This window comes from Dreissena polymorpha, chromosome 6, assembly GCF_020536995.1.
Source record: "Dreissena polymorpha isolate Duluth1 chromosome 6, UMN_Dpol_1.0, whole genome shotgun sequence".
NCBI lineage: Eukaryota > Metazoa > Mollusca > Bivalvia > Myida > Dreissenidae > Dreissena > Dreissena polymorpha.
This window is the reverse complement of record NC_068360.1, coordinates 47,592,298-47,615,977: the sequence shown is the minus strand read 5'-3', so window position 1 is coordinate 47,615,977 and position 23,680 is coordinate 47,592,298. Positions and strand designations below refer to the sequence as shown.

The window sequence follows — 23,680 nt, the reverse complement described above, 5'->3', positions numbered from 1 at the left end:
ACTGTAAATCATTCAATTAATACATATAAACGCTTTTGCCAATAAAGAATACTTTTACTTCTTAATAAAATATTGAGCGTTATTCATCATTCATCGACTTTGGGTAACATCAAAAGCCGCATCAGGCACGCCCTTTAACTTATAAGATAAATACATGACGGAATAATGTAGGGGCTCACCGTCTTCTCCGACATATATTAAGTATAACGAAAAGTTGGCTTTACTTTATAATGCTCCCACAAACACACATGCATAAATAACATTGTTATTGTGTTAAAAGTATTTTTGGAAATGAACTAACTGCTACTGACATATTTGTGATGCATTCCCGCTTTGAATGTTTAGTCATGTCCAAATAGTACATCAAATCTTACGTCTTAATATTCTAGATTTACTATGCAAATGCATGCATCATCCAAAAGAAAGTATTTATCTTCGAATGTGTTTTGTGCTGCATAGGTATTTAAATGACAAGCTGAAATAGAACGGAAAATACAGATTTCGAAAATACCCTAAAACTGATGAAAATGTGAACAGTAATATTATAAATTGAGTTGCTACTGTTGATATCGCATTTAAACTTATATTCACAATTAAATAAAAGGTATGTTATGTATCCCAGTGCAATTGAGTTTGGCGGCTGAAGTTATTACATCCATCTGTGCAAACGCAATATCTAGTTACTATGTTTACGATTGCAATAAGCGACTGAATATAATTAGACTCGAATCTTTCTACAAATGTAATTAAATGGATTAACGTTCGAGTATTCAATACATGAGAATGTCTTTACTAAGTGTAATGGCAATAGCAGTTGTATATAAAATATTGCTCTCTTGGAATGAATTCACATCGACTTCTCGATGAAAAAGTCACTAAACTACGAAATCCGGATAGTGCCACTTATAATCTCGTCCTTCTTTTATCAAGGGCGACACACGACACACGAAGCGATACACGATATTTTGCGCGACACACGAAGCGACACACGATATTTTGCGCGATACACGACGCGACGAGCGAGAATGTACCACGAAATATCGCCCTTGTGTAGGTAGCCCAAACGGCCATATATCGTGGTAAATATCGCGTGTCGCTTCGTGTATCGCGCAAAATATCGTGTGTCGCTTCGTGTATCGCGCAAAATATCGTGTGTCGCTTTGAGTATCGCGCAAAATAGCGTGTCTCGCGTTCAAAGGGCGAAACACGAAGCACAAAGCGGCGACACACGACATTTTGCGCGACACACGAAGCGATACACGATATTTTTTTATTCAAATATCGTCCGTATTATCCGAATCTCGTGTATCGCTCTCTAATTTAGACCGCGTACCACGAAACAAGAAGCAATACTCGATACTTTGCGCGATTCACGAAGCGACACGAGATATTTGCACTGTTCAAATATCGCTGTAATAATATCGACTGTCGACTCTTGCGTTTTCAAAAAATCAGGGGAGACAATATATATATGCGAATATACAATCGAACCATTGTCTTGTTAAAACCAGCCACGGGAAACGACTTTCCGCTGGTTTAAAGTATGTGCTAATGACTGGCGCCAGAGGTGTTTTCAATATGTTTATTATATCGATATAACGAATTCATAGTTTAAATTTTAGTGAACTGTTGGTATTCAGTCTTATTTCATATATATTTATGTCGTTTTTATTTAGTTTTGCTTATTGAAACTGTGTATACACTGGCGCCCAACATGTTTATATTATCGATATGACGTTCAATTAGTATATACTTCTCACAATATTTATAACAAATAACTGAATTAACACAATAAATAAACACATTAGTAAGACTTTGACGGACATAAGAGTACTGTAAACGTGTAATAGAAGTGTCATAAAAAGCAAGTTTATTAAATGACTTTTCTTATATTATTAATTTCTCTTTCAATAATGAACTGGTCTCAAGGAACAATAATTTATTTACAGAAAGTATTTAAGAATATTAATTTCTTGTTGATTATATTTTCCCATATGCACACACTTTCACACAGACACACATACACACACATGCATACACACACATATACACACACATACAATTATTATATCTTAATTAACACGACAAATTACAATAACAAGAAGTTTACTAGAACAGCCGCGTACATTATTGTTCAAAGTCAGAGTTTAAAAACTAAAATTATTAGAAATCTTCTGGTTTCATCTTGATGTCTTACTTGAAGTTCAACGTTATCTACAAATCTGCAATCCTATTGGATGTGATACAGATTATAATGATACATTTATCTTAAATTTGATAGAAATTTTGCCCTATTGTTCACATTTCTGAATAGTTTTAACATATATCCTTGTCAATATATATCAACATGATTATGAACATTAATTAATTTGTACTCGGTTTACTTATGCTAGAATAATATTTTATAAGTGTGTCGAGGGCAGCCATATTGATAATAAATGGTTACAAATTACTGTAACACCGTTTAAAAAACGCGAGAGCCGACAGGCGATATTATAACAACGATTTATGGACTGTACAGATATCGCATGTCGCCTCGTGTATCGCGCAAAATATCGAGTATCGCTTCGTGTGTCGTGTATCGCGGTCTGAACTTAGATCACGATACACGAGATTCGGATAATGTGGGCGATATTTAAATAATAAAATATCGTGTTTCGCTTCGTGTGTCGCGCAAAATATCGTGTGTCGCTTCGTGTTTCGTGCGTCGCCCTTTGAACGCGAGACACGATATTTTGCGCGATGCTCAACGCTACACAAGATATTTTGCGCGACACGCGAAGCGACGCACGATATTTTGCGCGATACACGAAGCGACACGCGATATTTACCACGATCTATCGCCGTTTTGGGCTACCTACACAAGGGCGATAATTCGCGGTTCATTATCGCGCGTCGCTTCGTGTATGGCGCACAATATAGTGCGTCGCTTCACTGTCGCGCAAAATATCGTGTCGTCCTTGATGAACGAAGGGCGAGATTATAGATGGCACTATCAGGATTCCGTAGTTTTGACTCCAGTCTAAGTTTGAACATATTTTATTTCAGGAACAAATATATTATAAACAAAGTATGCATACGTTGTTACAATTGATTGACATGTTCTGAAAATGGATGAGAACGAAAGACCAAGTCGTGTTTAGTTCTTCTCCTTACATAGTTTTTGCAGTATTGTAACTTTACAATTCAAATGGTGGTAGTCGTTTAAACATACGATAAGGCATTTTAAACAAAAGAAAGAAAATTGTAATATAAAAGAAAAACAAAATGTTAATATACAATACAATCTGTAATGGACTTAGTAGTAACGAACAATGATATTGAGTCCTTAATCGGACGAGGGGAGGTTATGGAACGTTTCGATATAGTGTGGAACACAAACAGAGGTATGAAAGAGGTTTGTTATTTTTGATTGTTTTGTATTTTGGTCGATGTTTTGATGTTTATGTGACAGATAACTAGGTATCAAAGCGTTAACTATGCTTAATAAACGTGTGAACTGCATAAAAAATATTAGTGTTTTTTTGAAAGTCAATACTTTCGTCTTCATACAAAAATGTGTTTAGAGATGTAGGTTCTAAAGGATTAATTGAATTGACGAGAACTTCTCGGTATTGCATGAAACGGTCGCATTCGAAAAAAAAAAGATATTGTTTCAATAGCTCCACACTTTCATAAGGGTGACTGAACAATATTGCACATATAAAGGCCTTGATTTAATGAACTACAATAAGTTGTGAGTCTAGAATGGAGCACTTGATAGCGTCTCTCGCCATAGAAGTAAAATAAATTAGGTTAAGTAGTTTCGCTAGAAATGAGCATTTTAAACGAGTGAAGAGAATCAGCATTACGTGTTTCTAGTGGGAGATTGTTCCATTCTGTTATTGCGGAGGGTACGAATGAGTTTGAGTATGAAGTTGTGTGAGAAGTCTTTGTGTCGCTTCTAAAAAAATCTGTTTGCTTAAGCGCGGAGCATAATGGGAGAGCACTTTTTTAAGATGGAAGCAATAACGCCCTGAAAGTGGTTTCGTATGTTAAATTGTTAGTTAGAAATTATTGTTTTTATCGAATAACTTGCCTTTTTGTATGACTTGGGAAAACTGCATTGCCTTTCATTTTGAGGGAAAAGTATCGACACATCTGCGAAAATGATTATTGTATTCTTCCGCGGACTATATAGTAGTGTGTTCGTGTGGTTACGCATCCGTTTACAGATGACAGCAACGAAGTAAAACGTAGTGACGTCACGGTATGTTAAGAATGTACTCGAGTAATGTAGATTAAAACAAACGCATGATCAGAGACCACCTTAATTTGAAACATGCCAAACCAAATACAAGTTATACTGGTTTGATCACACGCGGTATGTTTATTGTAGTTTGTTATATTTATTTCTAAATAGTATAAAGACGTGCAAATGTCCCATTTAGTAAGTGTGATGTTTTGCTTCATTGTGCTGAAACTTTAAATAGATGCGGCATGTTATGGTATAATTAATGTTGGTTTCCGACTGTTATTGTATGTGCAGCGCGCGGTAGGCTGTTTAATGCCGCCATTGAGCCATATAGACGCGACCTGCCGTAGCTTTCGGAAAGACATTTATTAAATAGATATAACAATATAACTACATTTTTCATCAGCGGCATGCCTGGTAATAACCTAACTAAAACGAATCTAGTCGCAACAAATGTACAGTGCGACATTCACGGGACTTATGCCTCATATATTTAAGCTCCGCTAATACCACCTTATTCCTCATTATTTGGTTTAGTTTATGAAATGATGTGATAATCGAAGTTTGTTGGATTGAAATGGCTAACTATGCTAATATAATATTCCGTTGCTTATTTTATTGATCAAACACTCGAGAATGTATAATGAAGTTATCTTGTCAAGAAAAACATGTTTTTGTTAACTTGTCAAATAGTACGTTTACTCTCCAATCGCGTAAAATGTGTCATCAAATTAGACTTATATATTATATATATAGCTTGCTTATTGAAATAGGAGCAGAAGTGTGATTCTACTATTCGAACAAAACACATGATGTTGAAAAACATATTACTGAGTATAACTGTATTTACCTTTAAAATCATGTAGCTACTATTTGACGATAATAATATACCATCAATAACAATATACCACTAAGGACGTACACAACAAGTATTGTGTTTGGATAAATGTTGTTCCTTTATTAAACTGTGTGTATTTGCAATAAAGAGTCGTTCGGTTACTCATATTTCAACTCCCTGTATTACATTCGCCTTTCTGTCAACATCTTAAAAATGTCGTTATGTTGAGAAAATCGTATAAAGTGAGTTCAGAAATACGTGTTATGTTGAAAAGAAGAGGCAATTATCACTCTCATCATTTTTACTTGTGTCGCAAAAGAAAGTGTTAAATGGCGCCCCTTTCATTCCTCGAATAAATGACTTTGTTGTCAAGAGCGAATATGATGATGATGACATTTCAAAAAAGTAGACTCGAATGTATACAGCCTTAGATCGCATAGGCTAAGTTCAGTGATCTTTTACCAAATACTGGCTGCCTTTTGTTAAGATAAATAGGTAAATCTGACATATATCATAACTTATTTAACCGTTTTCGTTTACCCCTTAACCAGGCAATGTCGCCATTTAATGGTTTTTAATTTTATATTAACTATCCAATGATCTACCACTATCAAGCCTCTAACATAATACATTAAGTCAACTACATGTTGAATTTTACAAATAAAAAAGGAGCATTATGAGTCACCCATCTGCTTGGTGTATCAAATACGAGCTAATGAGTTGATTTTTTAAAGGAGCATTATGAGTCATCCATCTGCTTGGTGTATCAAATGTGCACTTAAGAGTTGATTTTTGTTGCTGAATTATATACTTTTGAACCAGTATTTTATTTCTAATAATACAATACATTGTATAGTATAAGTCTGATAAAAAATCAAAATGTTGTCAAGCAAAGCATATGGAAACATGTAGAAGAAAAATATATAATTATTTCTTAAAAATCATCATTATAGGAAATTATTGTATTAATGCAGTTACTAAAGTTTGTTGAAATATTCACGAAGATAAAGACGTGACGATTCGCAATAGTTATTTTGACAAAATTCCCTCGACTTAGGCAATTACTTTCAAACCAGTCTGAGTCTAAATAACGTTTTTGTAGCCAGAGTGTCAATCATCGGTTAATTACGTATGTATTCGTGAATTCCCGGTACCACCTTTTCATTGGTTGTCTGCACACTTCTTTCCACGTGCAACCTTTTCATTGGTTATCTGCATGCGCAATCTCTCAAAATATTTAAGATATGTGTTACGTGTAACTTGCTGGGCAGCGCGCGAGAGAGTCGGATGAAAAAAACAAAACGTACAGTCATGTAGTCATTAACGAAATAAGACTGTTTCTTATATAAGTCATACACGAACGAATTCGTGAATGTAAAAGTGTTGTATATTTGGAGAACATAAGTGTACGTATATAAGTTGAAATAGAAATTAAATTTGACTTAAATTCATTTATGACTTCGTTATACATGTCATCACACGTTATTATGCGGATGAATATACAATATTAGAATGGAACCAACATGAACTATGCACCATGTTATAAACTAAATCCGCTCAGTTAAAACGATTAACGTCATAACGGCAATAAGCGCATGGCGTTGTTAAGTGAACGAACTACGTTACAATGCGTCAACTAAATCGTCTTTAAATAAGCGACTCTTATTACTATCGCAGAGGGATTATCATACTAGAAGCGAATGTCCATACTCTCGCTCTCGAGAAATCTCCTAAAGTCAAACTAAAGAAGCGCAATCGCAAAGACACGATTATTAATCCGAAATAATATGATATGCAATTTTAATATATATCCCGCGTCATGCAACAGTAAGTCTTATGCCATATGCGGCCAACGTACCATACCAGCCTACGAATCCAATCAGTCTGGTTAGGAGGAGTCCAGTCCGCTATGAGACAAGGACACTTTGCGTGACCTTATGGTGGACAAGGTAGCTCTTGAACAGGCTGCGCGCATGAATAATGTGTCCCGTATTCCAAACGAGCAAGTTTACGCCGTTCGACGCGTAATTCTGAAAACCTAGGGATCTGTAAACCTAGGTTCTCAGAGAACCTAGGTTCTCAGAGAACCTAGGTTTTCAGAGAACCTAGGTTCTCAGAGAACCTAGGTTTTCAAAGAACCTAGGTTCTCATGAGAACCTAGGTTCTCTGAAAACCTAGGTTCTCAGAGAACCTAGGTTCTCAGAGAACCTGTGGTTCCCAAATGAAAACCACGGAGAACCTAGGTTCTCATGAAAACCTAGGTTTTCAAATGAGAACCTAGGTTCTCATGAGAACCTAGGTTTTCAAATAAGAACCTAGGTTCTCATGAAAACCTAGGTTCTCATTTGAAAACTTGGGTTCTTGACGCCATGTGCAATCTTTAAGCGAGAACCTAGGTTCTCATTCTGAGAACCTAGGTTCTCATTTTGAGAACCTAGGTTCTCATGAGAAACCTAGTTTCTTGGGATTATGCGTCGAACCGCTTGCCATAGTGTAGTATGACCAGAGCCTTTGGACTGCCCATATTTTTGTTTCGAATAGGTAGCAAGCAAGGGATTATGCATATGCTATTGTTGCATACATGAACAATAATTGACATATATTTTAGTACAGCTAACTGTAAGCTTAAGTACAATTTGATATTATCAGACATATTTAATTACATTTATACTATCGATAGATATTAATATAAATGCCCAATAATTAATAATGCATATATACTCTTTATTTCCACTTCTCAGTGATTTTGAAACATAGAATATAAACAAATATACATTCACATATATATACATAGAATCAAGTACTATTTACATACACCATAATTTACACCTGAATATTATGTATAAAGAGATCAATAAAATGTCTGTTTTTTTTAAACACCTCACAGTTAATTTTACGTTACACACATATGAATGAAGTTACATATACTCCTGGTTGTCTCGCCATCGAGGGTGTTTGCTTGTGATAGCAATAATGTCACCATATAATATGAATTTGTATTGGGGAGAATGTTTCACGCTCGTAGGAGTTTCAGTCTATATTCTATTATTCTTTGACACGAGGCGAAAAACATTGCAAAAGCAAATTTAATAAGTATATTAATTGAAATTAACCAAAAGATGGTTATATAAAGTCACAAGCACATATAAGAATGTGTAAAGTATTTTTGTTTATTCTCCCTTGTACAATTGTATCTCAGACGCGTTTTGGTAAGGTGTGTTGTTCTTATCCAGTCCATTTGTGAAACGGCGGTTTCTATGATAATTATTACATACGCCAATTACCTTGTTTCATAGATATTTCTCTTTGAATCTATTACATGTGTTGAATCGTTCTATATAACCTTTAAAATTTCGATTGCAAGTCCTGATATATGAATTAATTTCATGTTTAAAGAGTCTAAAAGGAAGATTGTCAACCGTAAGTATAAGTATATTAACCCAAAATGAAGTTAGAATATTGAATTGCCAATGCTGCGAACAAAATGTAAATGCACTATACTAATTGGAATTTATTTCAACGATTTGTTTTTATAGTTTTTAGTATTTGTATGAAAATTGTATTGATTTTAACAAATAATGAATTTGTATAGCACTCACAGTCGCAGTCGCAAAATGGACACAAGAACCAAGCGCAAAAACTTAGGATTAACATGAATTGAATAAAAAAAAATTGCTTTAAAATTATTATTTAGATGCTATTGTTCTTAATAAAATACCAGAGAACCGCGATGATTGTGTACATTATGTTTATTGCAAATATCGTCTTCATGCTACGCAAAAAGCCAAATAAATATGAACACCATTTGGAGTATTACGCGAAGTATTTTGATTATCATTTTCTGATCAGATGGTAACCATTGAGACATTATGAAGCATGTGCCGAATAGTTTGATAGAAATGAGACATTATATCAAAAGTTCGTAATAAAATGCCACACGATTTTAATATATACTTTATTTTTTACAGAAAGTTTTTAAACAAAAACAGTACTTATTAAAACTCTTGGTTACGCTTTTCGATTTGCGTGTATAAGCGCAACAATACCGCGCGCTTTTTTTAAATAATGATTTACTTATTGTTTAACGCACCCAAGTCGGTAAGAAAAGTATATGTTAATTCCATCAACTTTATTATAAGTATTGGTCCGCTTATTTATAACAAAAAAACAATGTACTACTTTTTTACCTTTAAACAACTTTGAACTACCGCCAGCCAAACGTGAGTTCAACATGAACATTTTCAAATTAAGCCCATATGCAAGCAATGTCATAGCTGTTCGTGTCTCGTTCACTTTCTAAACAAAGTTCTCGATGATATAAACGCCCACTAGATACAAATTATAATAAATTATAATTGAACACAGTTATCAGTTTGTATGTTAATTCCTAAAGTTGTGATAAAGATATACGTATAATTTTATTTTACCGCTTTTTTAAACATTTTTGTTTATGTTAATACTACAAGAGTATTCAACACTTATTTGTACGTACAATATAATCAGTAAGTGTGCCCATATTCAGAAAATATGCATACTTTTATCGTTTTTCTGTCAACATGAATTAAGTAGACGACAATTTGTAGCGTTAACTTATTGAAAGGTACGCGTACATTTATACAAAACGTTTTAGGATTGACAGTCGATAATGTTTCATGCAATGCGTGGGGATATGTGTATTTATCTGAATGTTCATGACAGTCAAAACATACGTTTAAAAGTTATCGAGCGTAAATGTCAAATGAATTATATTCTTGACATTTTAAACACACGCACTCGACATTTTTACTGGTGAAAGACACATATCTGTAATGCTACCCAAAACTCATTCTGTGCAAAAAAACGAACTTGTCAAGTTATGAAAAAAAATAAAAATAAGCATTTGTTATTCAAAATGTATTGATTAATATTACCATATAACTGGTACAAAATATTTCTGTCCTTTGAATACTATATGTTTTGAAAATTAACTTTATGCATTTTTTTATTTTTTATTTTCATTTTTCATTTGATTTTGTATTAAACTTGTATTGAAAACCTGACATACTTACGTATATAATGTATGTATTAAGAAGATGAACTAACGTATAAGTCTTAATAAAATGTCTGTTCTGTTCTGAAAATTATATTTATATAAAAATATGGGTGTGATTAGTTTGACGATATGTTCTTACTTACCTCCCGTCAACAACGTAACAGCTTCGGGATCGTACGGCAGCTTGTTATTGTTCACTCTGATGTACAGCTTTATTACCCTCTCGTGCTCTTCCACTACACGCACTATACATCCAATTTTATCGAGGGTCTGCAATAGAACATAAGTTTCACGTAACGTCATAGTCATATAGACTTTACAAATGTTGGTATCATTTTAAATACACATTTGCATCACGGTATACATATAGTATTAAGTAGTGAGATAAGCGACTGTTGATCTTTTATTCACGTATGTACTGTAAAACAGTTATTTGGTAAAACATGGCTGTATAATAACACTTGTATTAATCTTCATAATACTGGACTATTCGTGGATCATATATTGCTATTTTGTATGCAATATTAGCAACGCCAATAACATAACATTTATAGAAGAATTTCAGCAAATTAGTAATCAAACAGATGAGCAAATCAGTAATCAAACAGATGAGCAAATCAGTAATCAAACAGAAGGGCGAATCAGTAAAAAAAAGCAATTATATTAAATAGCGAAATAACAAAAAACAAACACACTTTATTACTATAAAAGGAGGCATGCTTTTTGCTGTTTGTATTTTTTTTCTAACATTCCACATTAATATATGATGATTAATTACAATCGTTTCTACATTAATAGAGTTATCCTTTGCACTGAAAATTTTGCAAAACGAAAAAAACTCCATATATATATATATATTAGTTAAGCTTTTTGAACTTTGCACTTGCTCTAAAAGCTGTCTAATTTTATATGAAATTTAATTTGAATACATTTAATTATTTTTTAAATAAACTCTGCATACTTAAATTACATACTTAAATTTAATTAAAGTGTTCTGTACGAGAAAATTACAAGAGACACTGAATCCAAATCAACTGGGAAAAGTGAGCTATATATCTTGCAATGTACCCATCCCAAAATATAGATCTATCAATTTTAGCTTGATACCTTTAATTCTAAACGAATAATTGTATGCGCAACAACATTAACGAAGGGCAGTTACTCTATTGTTATGTCCAAATTAGTTAAAGTACTTTTTGTAAGCACGTTCACTCAACGCCCTTTATCGATATTTGAAGTTTTCGATTGAATTCATTAATTAACTTGAGGAATGCTTAGCCAAACACAATAACAATATGTATTTATACTCTGCACATGCGAAACAAACCAAATGCTCACAAATACTTATTAATAATGGTTCTTATATCCTGCAATTGTTATGGAGCGTAATGAGGTTTAAAATAGTTGTAATACTTAAACGTATTGGATATTGCAGTGTGTATTCATTATTTGTTAATTTTTATATTTTTTTTATCTAGTTCAACATTGTTTATTCGTGTTTACAAATACTGATTACGTTGTTGTTTTTAGTCGCATTTCCGTCAACCACATTTCGTCTATTTGATTAGCCAACCGCTTTGTACTTAATGCCAATAACTGTTAGCACTTGATTCTTGAATGATAATGCAATACGGCATATGGAAAAATGCTTATAAAACTAACATTGATCTATAAGAAACTGAAGACGTTTTTAGAGGTTGTTTTGTTTTGTTACATTTATGTAATGTTTATGTTGAATGTTGTTTAATGTGGGAGCTTATGATTTTGTGTTAGTTTCTGATTAAGATAATGAATTCGAAAATACTGAGCCTTCATCCACACACGATATAGTTACTAGGGCCATACGCTAAGCTTATATTGAAATCGTAGGCCGTACACCACTTGACGAAGTAATAACACTTTTTGATCAGTGTTAGACCTGAAATGGAGCAATATAAATACGCAGACACTACTGTGGGCATTTTATGATAACTTTCTTGATAACAAACTAAATGTACTAAATCCCCGCGTCGATTCTATCAAGTTTACTTTTAAACACCGCCTTGCCACAACTTAATGTCGTTCCCACGATTTAGTAACCCGTTCCAACGACCAACGATATAACGTACTGGTGAGAACGAGTTAGTGTGAACGAAAGTAATTAGCGTCAACGACATAGCTTACTCGAGGGAACGACTTAGTAACTCTTGGCTACAAAATAGTTAGCGCGTGGAAACTGCTTATTAACTCGTGTTTACAAGATAACTAACTCATGGTAACGACAATAATCAACCAATCAGCATGGACAAACTTTGAAATACATTTAAAAAACCGAATGTCGTTACAAAGAGAAATATTCGTTCGATTGCGTTATCGGTAGCTAGATGTTCCCATGAGCTACTAAGTCGTTCCTATGACTTACTAACTGACAAAGTGACTATTTCGTTACCACGACTAACTTATTTCGCTCACATGAGTAAATAAGACATGGTAACGTGTAACTTAGTCGTAAAGAACGACTTAGTCAGTCCGACTTAATAACTCAAGCATTTAACAACATGTATTGCTATGTGTGTCAAGGCTCTCACGAAGACCAGTCAGCCCAAGGCCAGTGTTATATCCGACGCTGACGTGAATCACCTTACCGAGAGTATCACAGTCCTAAACAGGTGGACTGAATACTGCAGTGACCTCTACAACTACCCGCATTAACCAGACTCCAGTCTCCTTCATAACGATCTCAGACCAGAATCGGACGACGAAAGTCCGTCTGTACTTAAGGCAGTGGTGGAGGAGGCAGTGCACAGTCTTAAGGCAGGACAATCTCCGGATGTGGACAACGTCCCTCCGAGCTGATTAAGCGGACCCAGAGCGCAGGATACAGGCATTTGAACATCACTGTCTCCGAAAACTGCTCCGCATCTCCTACACGGAGCACAAGACCAACGAGTACGTCCGGAACATTACTGCAACACTTGTGAGTCCACAACCGCCCCAACTGGCGACCGTCAGCCGACGAAAGCTGGCTTGGTTTTGACACGTCACCAGACACGACTCTCTTTGCATTACTTTTTCTCCAGGGCACGCTAGATGATGGTAAACGTCGAGGCCGTCAGAGAAAAAACTGGATGGACAATGTAAAGAAGTGGAAATCCCATCCCATGGATGAATTACTCTCCGCAGCACACAAAAGGCCTAGATGAAGGAGGATTTTGTATTGTCGTTCCTCATCCCCCCCCAATGGCCAAGGGTCTGATGATGATGATGAGGAGGAGAATTGTTATTTGATGCTTAAGTCCTTACCATGAGAAAGCTACCTCATTCAAACGCGACATTAAGTCGGTCCCACTAATTACCGATGGCGTAGTCATTCCAACGCCTGACTAACTCGTTTTCATGACTAACTATCTCGTTCCCACGACTTATTTGTTCGTTTCTACAAGCTATTTAGTCGTGTAAATGAATAAGTAAGAGAAGGTTATGGCATTAAATAAAACATACACATACAACATACGTATAATCCTATGTCTGCCACTGTTGCTTTTTTAGCCCGATGTAGAAAATCGAAGCGTTTGTTTTCGACCATGAATGCAATCTTATCAAAATCATCTGCATTTTGACGCTTCTATGATTTCCTCAAACATATCAACTAGCAATCTGAGCGAACGGTAGGATCATTGTATTGAGATTGTCAATTATTGTGAAACATGGTGTCAGTTAAGAGGCTTACTACTGTCGCCATTGATTCAAAGGCGTGTAGAACTATGGTTCTGTCTGTAAAGTATGCAACTGTTACATAAACCATATCTCTTATACTGCTGGTGTTCAATTAAGTGGTCATATATGAAGTCTTAAAGTTCTTAAGTAAATTATGGTAATACAGAAACGAATCGTACATGGAAAATAGTCATAGGTTAACATGAAGCCAGTTACGTCACTTATATATATTATGTGTAGAATGGTCTTTACCAAAAAGCGCGTGTCTATGAAATGCTTAATTTCAAATTAACGTTATATGTTGCATCGATCTATGATTCTATAACTTTAAAGTGTAATTCAACAAAAAGGAAATATAAATACTAAGCAACATTAGCGATATACTCAGTAAACTATGTTAATGCACGACATTTGATCTAGATAATTAGAGGTATTATTCTGGTGTTAATTAAACACATATTTTCAGTTTAAGCATATGTAATAAACGTTTAGCGTAAAAAGGATGCGGCTAAGAAAAATCCATTTGACTCAAAGCGGTTCGTAACAAAAAGTAAAAATTAACAAACACAACTACGAATAACATTTTAAAGTTTAAAGATAGAATTTTAAACTTAAGTATTAAAACACAGATGTAAACTTGGTACCGTAGATAGTAAAATTGATATAAGATGTTAACCATAATACCGCTCTAAATTCATTGTGCTCGGAATTTTATCATAAAGAAATATATTATTATATAGCGATTTATTCGGATACATCAATACTTGCTTTTGCACACAAGAAACGGGCTTTACAAAAAATCAGTAAAGAGAAACTAAACTTTGTCAAAGTAATGACGAAGAATACCTCAAAAAACCCAACACGTAGAATGTCTTAGTTGAAAAATAGGGGAATTACTTTTGTAATTGTTATCGCAGAATGATACAAATTGCACGTGCTCGACTCCACGAAACAATGCGTACACGTTTGAATGCTGTATGTCGCCAAGTGCAGGGGTTAACGTAAGAAATTTGCCGTGGCGTAGTGGAGATGGTCCGCCTCGCGATCGGGAGGTCATGGGTTCGAACCCCACTGGGAGCGTTTCTTTGATCTCCCTCAAAAACACCAAGTTCTAGTTATAGTCCCATAAAACGAACTCGAGAGCGTTTATAGAAGCAAACGGCTTTCGATGCGATCGAGCTCAAATAAATATGTTTAAAATAACGTAAGAAATTGACACTAACTTGCCCGGGGGAGTTACTTTGAACATCCAGTTGCCCTCTATAAAAACTTGTTGCCCTATTTTGAAGTCAATTTTTGTATTGATCTTTAAAGCATTGATTCACATGCATTACTATTCTAGATTTAATTTCAGCCATATTCATCTGGATAGTTTTAATTTATTAAATGGTGACGATTGAATAGAATACATATTAAGAGTTTATTATTTGACAATTATTATAAACATGTTTATCTGTCCTACTTTCGCGTTCAGCCATTTTGAAAAAGTAGTGCTTCCCACAATTCCTTTCGCGCTAGTACACAGGTCAGTAAGACCGGTGTGTACACAATGCACGACATAATGTTTAATTAATGTGGAAATTGTTTAAGTAAAAATATATCATCATTTAAAATTTAAGCAAAGGTTACATTAATTATTAACTGAAATCGTATGCCTAATATCAAATCATGCACTGTAAGTTAACGTAATTTTGTAAATATATATTTGTGTTAATATTTGTGTTTTGTGTTTATATCGTTGCAAACAGTACAAATTCAAAACAAAACATAAGAACTAGCTCAATTACAGATTTAGAAGACCACGTGCTCACGGCGACAAGCTGTGTAATTTATTTTCATCTCTCTTACAGGATTACATATAAACAATGCTGGATAAGTAATAATTGTGACTACATTTTACCATGCAAGAAAACATGATTGAATGAACAACAGAAAGTACCGCCAAAAGCAACTCTTTTTTGTTGTTCTTTTTTAAATAAATTTCTTAATAAGCAATGAATGCAACTTACTCAGCAATGAGACAACAGGATAAAAGAACGCAAGTGGAATTGCAACGCATCATATACTATGGTTCAGCGCCCCATGCGGGAGAATAATTTACATAAAAGCTAACTATTGTGTGACGGGTAATTCGAATATATCAATATAGTTTAATAGCTTGCGTTGGATAAAATTGTTTATTCTGGAGCGAACAAACATAAGTTATAAATGTACACATTATAGCCCAAGTAACATAATAAAGGGCTTTTACTGTTTTTCGGGGGTATAATAATCTGCTTATAGTGTGTAAGTGTATATCGCAAGGAATAATGTGTGCAAGTTTGTAATGCGTACCATGAAACGCATAATTGTGTGTATACGGACAGACAGACGGATTACCGGAAAGACTGAAAGATACACAGACCGACAGACGTAAAGACGTCTTTGAGGATTACAATATAAGTCAAAACATTTGGTATTAGTAATTTATTGAACATATGTCGTTGCTCCCCAAACATAACGACAGTACTTTACAAAAGGTACAGGTTGATTAGGGGAAAATAATTGTGTCTGTTAGAGGGGTTGTCAAGAATTTTGACAAAATTGAAATGTGGACTGATGCTTTTCTTATCTATATGGCTATTTTCATCAAGAAACATGTGGCTTAAACTTTAAGTGCTGCATTCAGTACATGCAATATATAGAAGTCGCTGCGGTGCGTTTCTCCGGATGGGCAAAGTATGATAGGCAATTGCATTTCAATATGATCGGCAATTCCGTTTAAAAATTGCATACAATCCAAACTGTCGTTAGGATTCCCTCGAGCCAGAGTTATGGATGATGGCTATATGTATCCTGCAACACATATTCCATCGTCCTAGCAAAGGTCTTGCTATTCGTATATCAATATGGGTTATTGTTCATCGGTTAACTGTCAGTATGCACACCACTGTTTTAAATGTGGCTCTCAACATCCAGCGCTTTATTGCATCCGGCAAATATGTCATGCTATGCAAAGGTCTGTAAGATCAGTCTTCGCCAATCACACACCTCGTTTCCGTCCACGTGGTCCAAATAACCAGCACGATTTCAGGTCATTCTGACAATCACAAGGTGCAGATATCATAAAGCCTTTTGATATATGGCCGAAAACTTATTAATGTAAATAGACTATTCCACTATTTAACAGACTACCCGAATAGACTCGATGTGGCTTAAATTTAAAATGGTGTTAAGCATAAATTCAACATTATTTCCTTATCAACATCATCTTATTATATTTTGTAAATGAAACATTTTCTTTACACGGGTCTTCCGGGATTAAGTCCCAGTTCCGGTAGATGTTTGAAAAACAAGAAGTGCTCTGAGCTTAAGCACTTTATAAAATAAGTCAACATCATTGTTTATCTCATCATATTTTATAAATGAAACATTATATTTATAAGTACCAGTACTGGCAGAGATTCATCGTTTTCTCTAACCATAGTAAGTATGAATTTATTTAAAGCCAAAAATGATCGTCGTACTACACCAGATCGTTATCTTTATATTTTTAAAAAAACAAAGGTGCTTTAAGATAAAATACAACTTCCAATTTTGTATCAGTATGTATAGTACAAACAGAGATACACTTATATGTATATATAATTAGACTAGATCTGTCTTGAATAATTTTCTTTACATGATAAATGGTATGTAGAAATAACAACATTGCCGCTTCCAGATCAGAACATTGTCGCAAATTAAACTATTATAAAACGACACAACATTAAATATGTAAAACACAACCGCTTTCTTAGCCAATTGAGTATGAAGTAAAATGCGTCCTGATCGCGATGAAAGTTTTAAATCTCTCTTAAATCTTGGTGCCATGGTTATTGTGCCATAAACTAACGTACATTAGTTTTGTATGCATCCAATCGTAATCTTCCCTTGGATTTAATATCCGAAACGGATGCCCTTTGGTTAAATAAACTTGAAGCACCACCGATTCTAAAAGTATGAGATTTGAACCTCCGATCGTCAAAACCCGCTATTATAACCGTTCTTTGCGCCTCATTAAATTGGTAAGTTGTCAACGGGCTGTAAAGGAACCGACGAAACAGGGGACATGAGGGCGGTATTTTAAATATGTTTAGAAAGACATCGTTACATTCTTTATTTGTGAGTTAATTTCGATGTTGGTGATCGCACCGGCCCGCCGTTGATCCGTGGTTGAAGATCTTATATAAAAACTTAAAGAATTGTTACCAACACTAACATCCTCGTGACACACAACACTTTGTTTTGATCTTGGGTTAGGCAGTGCGAATTCACTCACGCGCGGTAATGCCATATAAGCAAACGAGAATGCGACAGCAACATTTTTTTCCTCATATTGTGAGCGACAGACGTGTCTGAGATTCTTTAATACTAATTTCAGCACCGCGGGAGATATTCGAAGACGAAAGTCCGTTGTTTTCCGTGATCGTTTTAAACCTTCTAACATTTGACGAACAATGTAGTTCCGGGTGCAATCTTTTAGGTGTTTTATTTTATTGTAATAACAGATAGCCGAAATATGCAAAATGCGCATACTGGCGAAGTGACAAAAAGGCGATGAACTGGATGATCATTTCTACAGTTGTTGGCCAGATTGGAGAATCGATAACGCGTTTGCATTACGATTCAAGCATATATGACGCTGTTTTGTAAGAACTTATAGGGTTTTTTTCAGATAAACCCGCAACTAACTTGGCGATCTCCAACTGAATAGCTGATTAAATCCATTTGGAACGACAGTTGGTGATTTTTTTATTATTTTTTTTTTTTGCGACTTGTGGGAGAAGCTGGGCCAGCTTGTTCCATTGAAAACGACTAATAACGTCAGCAATATAAGTGTGTATTTCTGGCATATGGATACCTTTAAAAATCACGTTTAAGTCCAAAATTATAACCATGAGTTGTCGTATTAATTGCATAGCTTGCTTATTTTTTTAAATTTTCTAATTGATAATTTGTACTAGGGCTTGATTATCGGATCGCAGAAGAATTTGTTTTCTGTAAATCATATACCCACAAGTAAAATGACAACATTCAAATGTTATATCTTTAAACACGTGTTCATTCCATTAAAACGGCCATGAAAAAAACTTCCCATTCCCCGGCAAAGTAAAACACACAACCTTAGTTTTTATTACCGCTTGCGTCCAAAAATAGATCCATTGTATCGCCTTAAAGCCATACGCGTTCATTAAATGATGCATAATACATAATGCTTCTTCTGTTAAATTCGCGGAGGAATGTCATCCAAACCATTGCAACACGTTTGACACTTTGGGAAATGCGCACACAATTATACGGAATTTCTGCTGAAGACACTGCATTCTAAAAAACGTCTTTGAAAGGCACGTCCTGCAGGGATAGTTTGGGTAATGACATTTTGCAAACCAGCAATTGACTGAAATCTTTTTAAACATTTGTTTTCGAATCGATCACGAATTCAAGTGATTCAACACTTTTTTTTTAATTTATCATTCGGACCTTTTATCGTCTGATGTTCTGCGTATATTTCCAAACATAAATAGGTTAATATTTGCACAGGGCTTATCCACTTTCCAGGGTTTAGTGGGATGTTTAAATCGCGCTAAAAATATATCCATTCTTGGCACTTTTGTTTTAATTTTTCTTAAGAAAGAACATAGCCTCAGAGATGTTCAATGTATGAACAATTAAATGCTTTGCATCATAACCAGTGAAGAAAAGTTGAGACTTTTTTGTGACTGCTGTTCATCATCGGTAGCGGATGCTACTGGTGGCGGACTTTTGGAAGCTGGAAGGCCAACTTTGACAATACCCTTTTTTTAGGTGACATTTTGACGTTTTAGATATGTATACGAGGATACACCTTCGATTTGATTGCAGAGTGATGGAATAATAGAAAATCAAACTCCTTTTTTGAAGTTGTTGTCGGTCCGGCGCAGATCGTGTTTGGTCCGTATGGATGCCGTGAAAGTCCGTGTCGTTGCCGTGTTGGTCCGGGATAATCCGTGTCTCTGTCGTGTAGGTCCGTAGCTCTGCCCTGACTGTTCGGGCCAGCCCGCATGGGCGCCGTGTTGATGGCGTGTTTCTGCCGGTTGTTCTGTGTGGATGCCGTGTTGTCATCGGGGTGACGGCACCTTGAGAGACCGTCGACGCTCAAAAATCCCAAAAGGCCTAAGATCGTCCCAGCATCCATCCGTGCTTATATGGGACTGGGGCTCAAACGTTTTAAAACACATGTATACATGTCTTTTGCGGAAAAAAGACTGGAGTATATATTTAAAAAGTTCTAATATTTTACAGGCTAATAATACATACAATCGTTGTAAAATTGAGTTTATTTCAGTGGTAAATGTCAATAATTGCGGTAATAACCAACGGTTTTATCGTTCCGATTCGTGTTATCACATCGCTCGGGTTTTCACCCTCATTGTTTAATTCCTACGATTCGGAACTCCAAACCGCTGGTTATAAGCGCAACAGCCAACACTTAACAGACAATTTCTTAATTTTACCACAACCCGAGACTATTTCTCAATAGACAAAGACCGAAAATAAGCGTGGATTTGTCTGCACCTGCTTAAACGCACTATCAAGGAAACGTTTGACAAACAAATAGTTTATGTATTATGTATTCAAACCATATTAGTTGTACAAATTTAATATTATCAAGCCTAAATAAACACTTAAGTGTGGTTAATTTGGCAATGATTTGTAAAAAGTATGGTAATTATTAATTACCATAATAACGTCACTGTGTTTAACAATACACATGCCAATTGGGTTTTTTGCTCGATGTTTATGAAAAAAGCCGAAGTCAATTTTAATTGTTTAGTTGTGTTATCTTTACGCAAAATAGGGCTTAAGCGGGTACTCGAAAATGATTCGGATTCGGGTTGAAAAACTACCTGCGAATCCGGGATAAAGCTTTTGCCAACGATACAAGGTCAAGTCGCTTATTCACGAAATGGAGGAAACAATGGTTGATTTGTACTGAATTTGTAGTGTTTTTTTAAATAATTGAAGTAAAATTGTCATTTAAATCTTTTTAAGCGCTGTTATTAAGCGCTATATCGCAATTATGAGAATACACGCACCAAACGCATTCACTTAAATTTATTTTCAACAATGTGGTGTAAACCTCATAATTAGTAGCATGCTTCAGTACATAAGTCATTATTTTATTCATTATTCTACTCCTTCTTATTGATTTACTGTCTATATTTCTGACAATAGTAAATGTAATTAATGTTTTTTGTAAACACGTATTTAAATCCTGACCCGACATTCTTTTTTTAACCGCCGACCTAAACCAAAGAATTTGTTTTGCCCCGTTTTAGTTCCAACGAACACGCAAGAGTGTATGTTTTTTTCGCTGCGAAAGGGCGAAGTATAGATGACAATAACTAAATCATATACAAACAAATTGTATAAATTCGTGGTCAAATCGTAATAATTTACGGCAGTGTGCTTGGTATTTGGCCAATGACCAACGATTTGTCGTTCGTTGTTTTCACCCTCAAACATAGGAACATTACATTTACAAATCATGCATATTTTTTCAAAACGCTTACTATTGTGTACATGACTTAAATATGTATTCTAATTAATGAATGTCGTTGAGAAGTGTTCTTTATATATAATGGCAGCTGACAAATGTAAACTCACCGAGCCTTCTCCGTTCACGCTCGTCACATGTCTGCTGATCAGCACCAAGTCACCAACAGCAACATCAGGTAATGCGTTAGCCGTTGTTTTACCGTCACTTTGAACTTTAACTTCGGTCAATGAAGCTGGGTTCAACATCCACCTTAATAAGAAAGTACATAGAACTTTTGCGAATATGTGTGACAATATAGCAATGGTGACGACTTCAGATGAAACATTGACAAATCGTTACCATGATAACAGTGAAAATAAATATACAAAAACATCAACGCTATACTAATAGTCTAGTAGGAACAGAGGTCCACGGTGCATGATTGGAAGGTTTTTTCTAATATGCTGATGATATTCTAAATTTTCTTGGGTAAAAGAAAATGTGTGTTCCTAAGAAAAAAATGTTCCCACGGGGTCTAAATCCAAGATGGCCCCCAAGATGGCCGACCCAAAACCTTGAAAATACACAAATGACACAAACAACATATATTCTCTTCGATTTCGGCAAGCTTTTTAATTTAAGCAATTTAGAATATTTTATTCTTATTAAACAAGTTCATTTTTTGATGAAATTTTATACAGTTTATGAAAAAAATGACTATATAAATGAAAAAGGTACAAAAAAACATGTTTTTTTGTTTATGACATGTTTCAATTTGTACCTAAAAAGCAGTTTAGATACAATTATCATCCTAACTACATGTATGCACACCTATGGGACTAAGGAATATAATAATATAATATTTCATGTAGATATTACCAGTAATTGTGATATATAAAACAAGAAAAGTGGGTGGGGTAAATGACAAATATGAAGAAAAACTTCCTTATGTGCATGCTGGTATGTTTTGAGATATACGAGCCTTGTTATGTTTATGTATGTGGGTCTTATTTGATACTTATAAGTGCATCATTATTGTTTTTTAACAAAAAATACATTTCTCTTACTGAAAATACTATAAAAAAAGACAAAAAGATCATGTATCAACAAAGGGCAGTAAAATCTCTCCCATTAAACACTAGAAGAAACGTGGGCTAAATGTGCATGATTCGAAAGTTTTAATTAAATATGTTGATGATGTTCTAAATTGTCTTGGGTATAATAAAACCTTTGTTCCCACGAAAACTTTTGTTCCCATGGGGACTTAATCAAATATGTCCGCCAAGATGGCCGCCCAAAAACCTAGAAAACTTCGTGTTTTCACAAATAACACAAACAACATGTAATTTACACGATTTTGGTCAGGTTTTTTAAAATTTAAGCAATTGATGACATATTAGTTTTATGAAATAAATAAGTGTTTTTTGTGAAATTGAATACATTTAATGAAAAACATTATTATATTCACGAACAATCTTTACAATAAAACTAGTTGTGTTTGGTTTGAGACATGTTTAAATTTGTACCGAAAAAGCAGTTTATATGTAATTATAAATGGAAACTACATTTATACACAAAAACGAGATTTATTAATATTATGATATATTATTTAATTCGTATATGATCCATAAGTGTGGTATATAAGACAAATAAAATGGTTGGGGTTAATAAAAAATATGAAGAAAAATGACCAATGTACATGTTTATATATTTAAGATATACTAACCTTTTTAACATTGATGTGTCCATCTATACGGATTCGTTTTTATATTGATAAGTGAATATATGTGTGTTTCAGTGCATGTAATTAGGATAATGATACATTTAACTAACTCAGAACAGTACTTTTAATGTAAAAAAGGAAAAAAAGAGCATATGTGCACAGAGGTAACGCATTAAAATCTCTCACATTGAGCAAACACCACACACTACTGTAAGTCATCACTTATTACATATTGTCCATTCAAAGCATACTTATTTCGAAACAAACAGTGTCATTGTTATACAAAACACCACTAAGGATGTGTTTTTGTTGATATTTGTTTTGGTGGGGGGGAGGAGTACCATTCCTGTTTTCCAAAACTGATACGCTGGATAATACACAATTGTCAGACACCTCTTAGCCTTTATAAATTATAAAATTTCCTCATCGTTTTTGTACTTGTACTTTCCTTTTTTATTTGTCAATAAGCAACTGATTGCATTCGATCAATGTTAGTAGATTACATGTAAATGAGCTGGTCAACCAGAACAGTGTGTGCGTGTGTGTGTGTGTATTTCGAATATATCAGGTCCTCCCGCGTGTACATTATGTGTGAACCCAGAGTCGGTTTGATCACT

At 34.6% G+C, this 23,680-nt stretch overlaps 1 protein-coding gene across 1 annotated transcript in view; it reads right to left on the bottom strand.

Moving 5' to 3' along the window:
* Positions 1-23,680, bottom strand: part of LOC127835653 (E3 ubiquitin-protein ligase mib1-like) — an 83,436-nt gene that overhangs the window by 6,000 nt on the left and 53,756 nt on the right. The window contains exons 11-12 of the mRNA XM_052362091.1: positions 21,469-21,610; positions 10,248-10,374 (exon numbers count right to left, since the gene is read on the bottom strand). Coding sequence (XP_052218051.1) covers positions 10,248-10,374; positions 21,469-21,610 — 269 coding nt within the window. The remainder of the gene's footprint in view (positions 1-10,247; positions 10,375-21,468; positions 21,611-23,680) is intronic.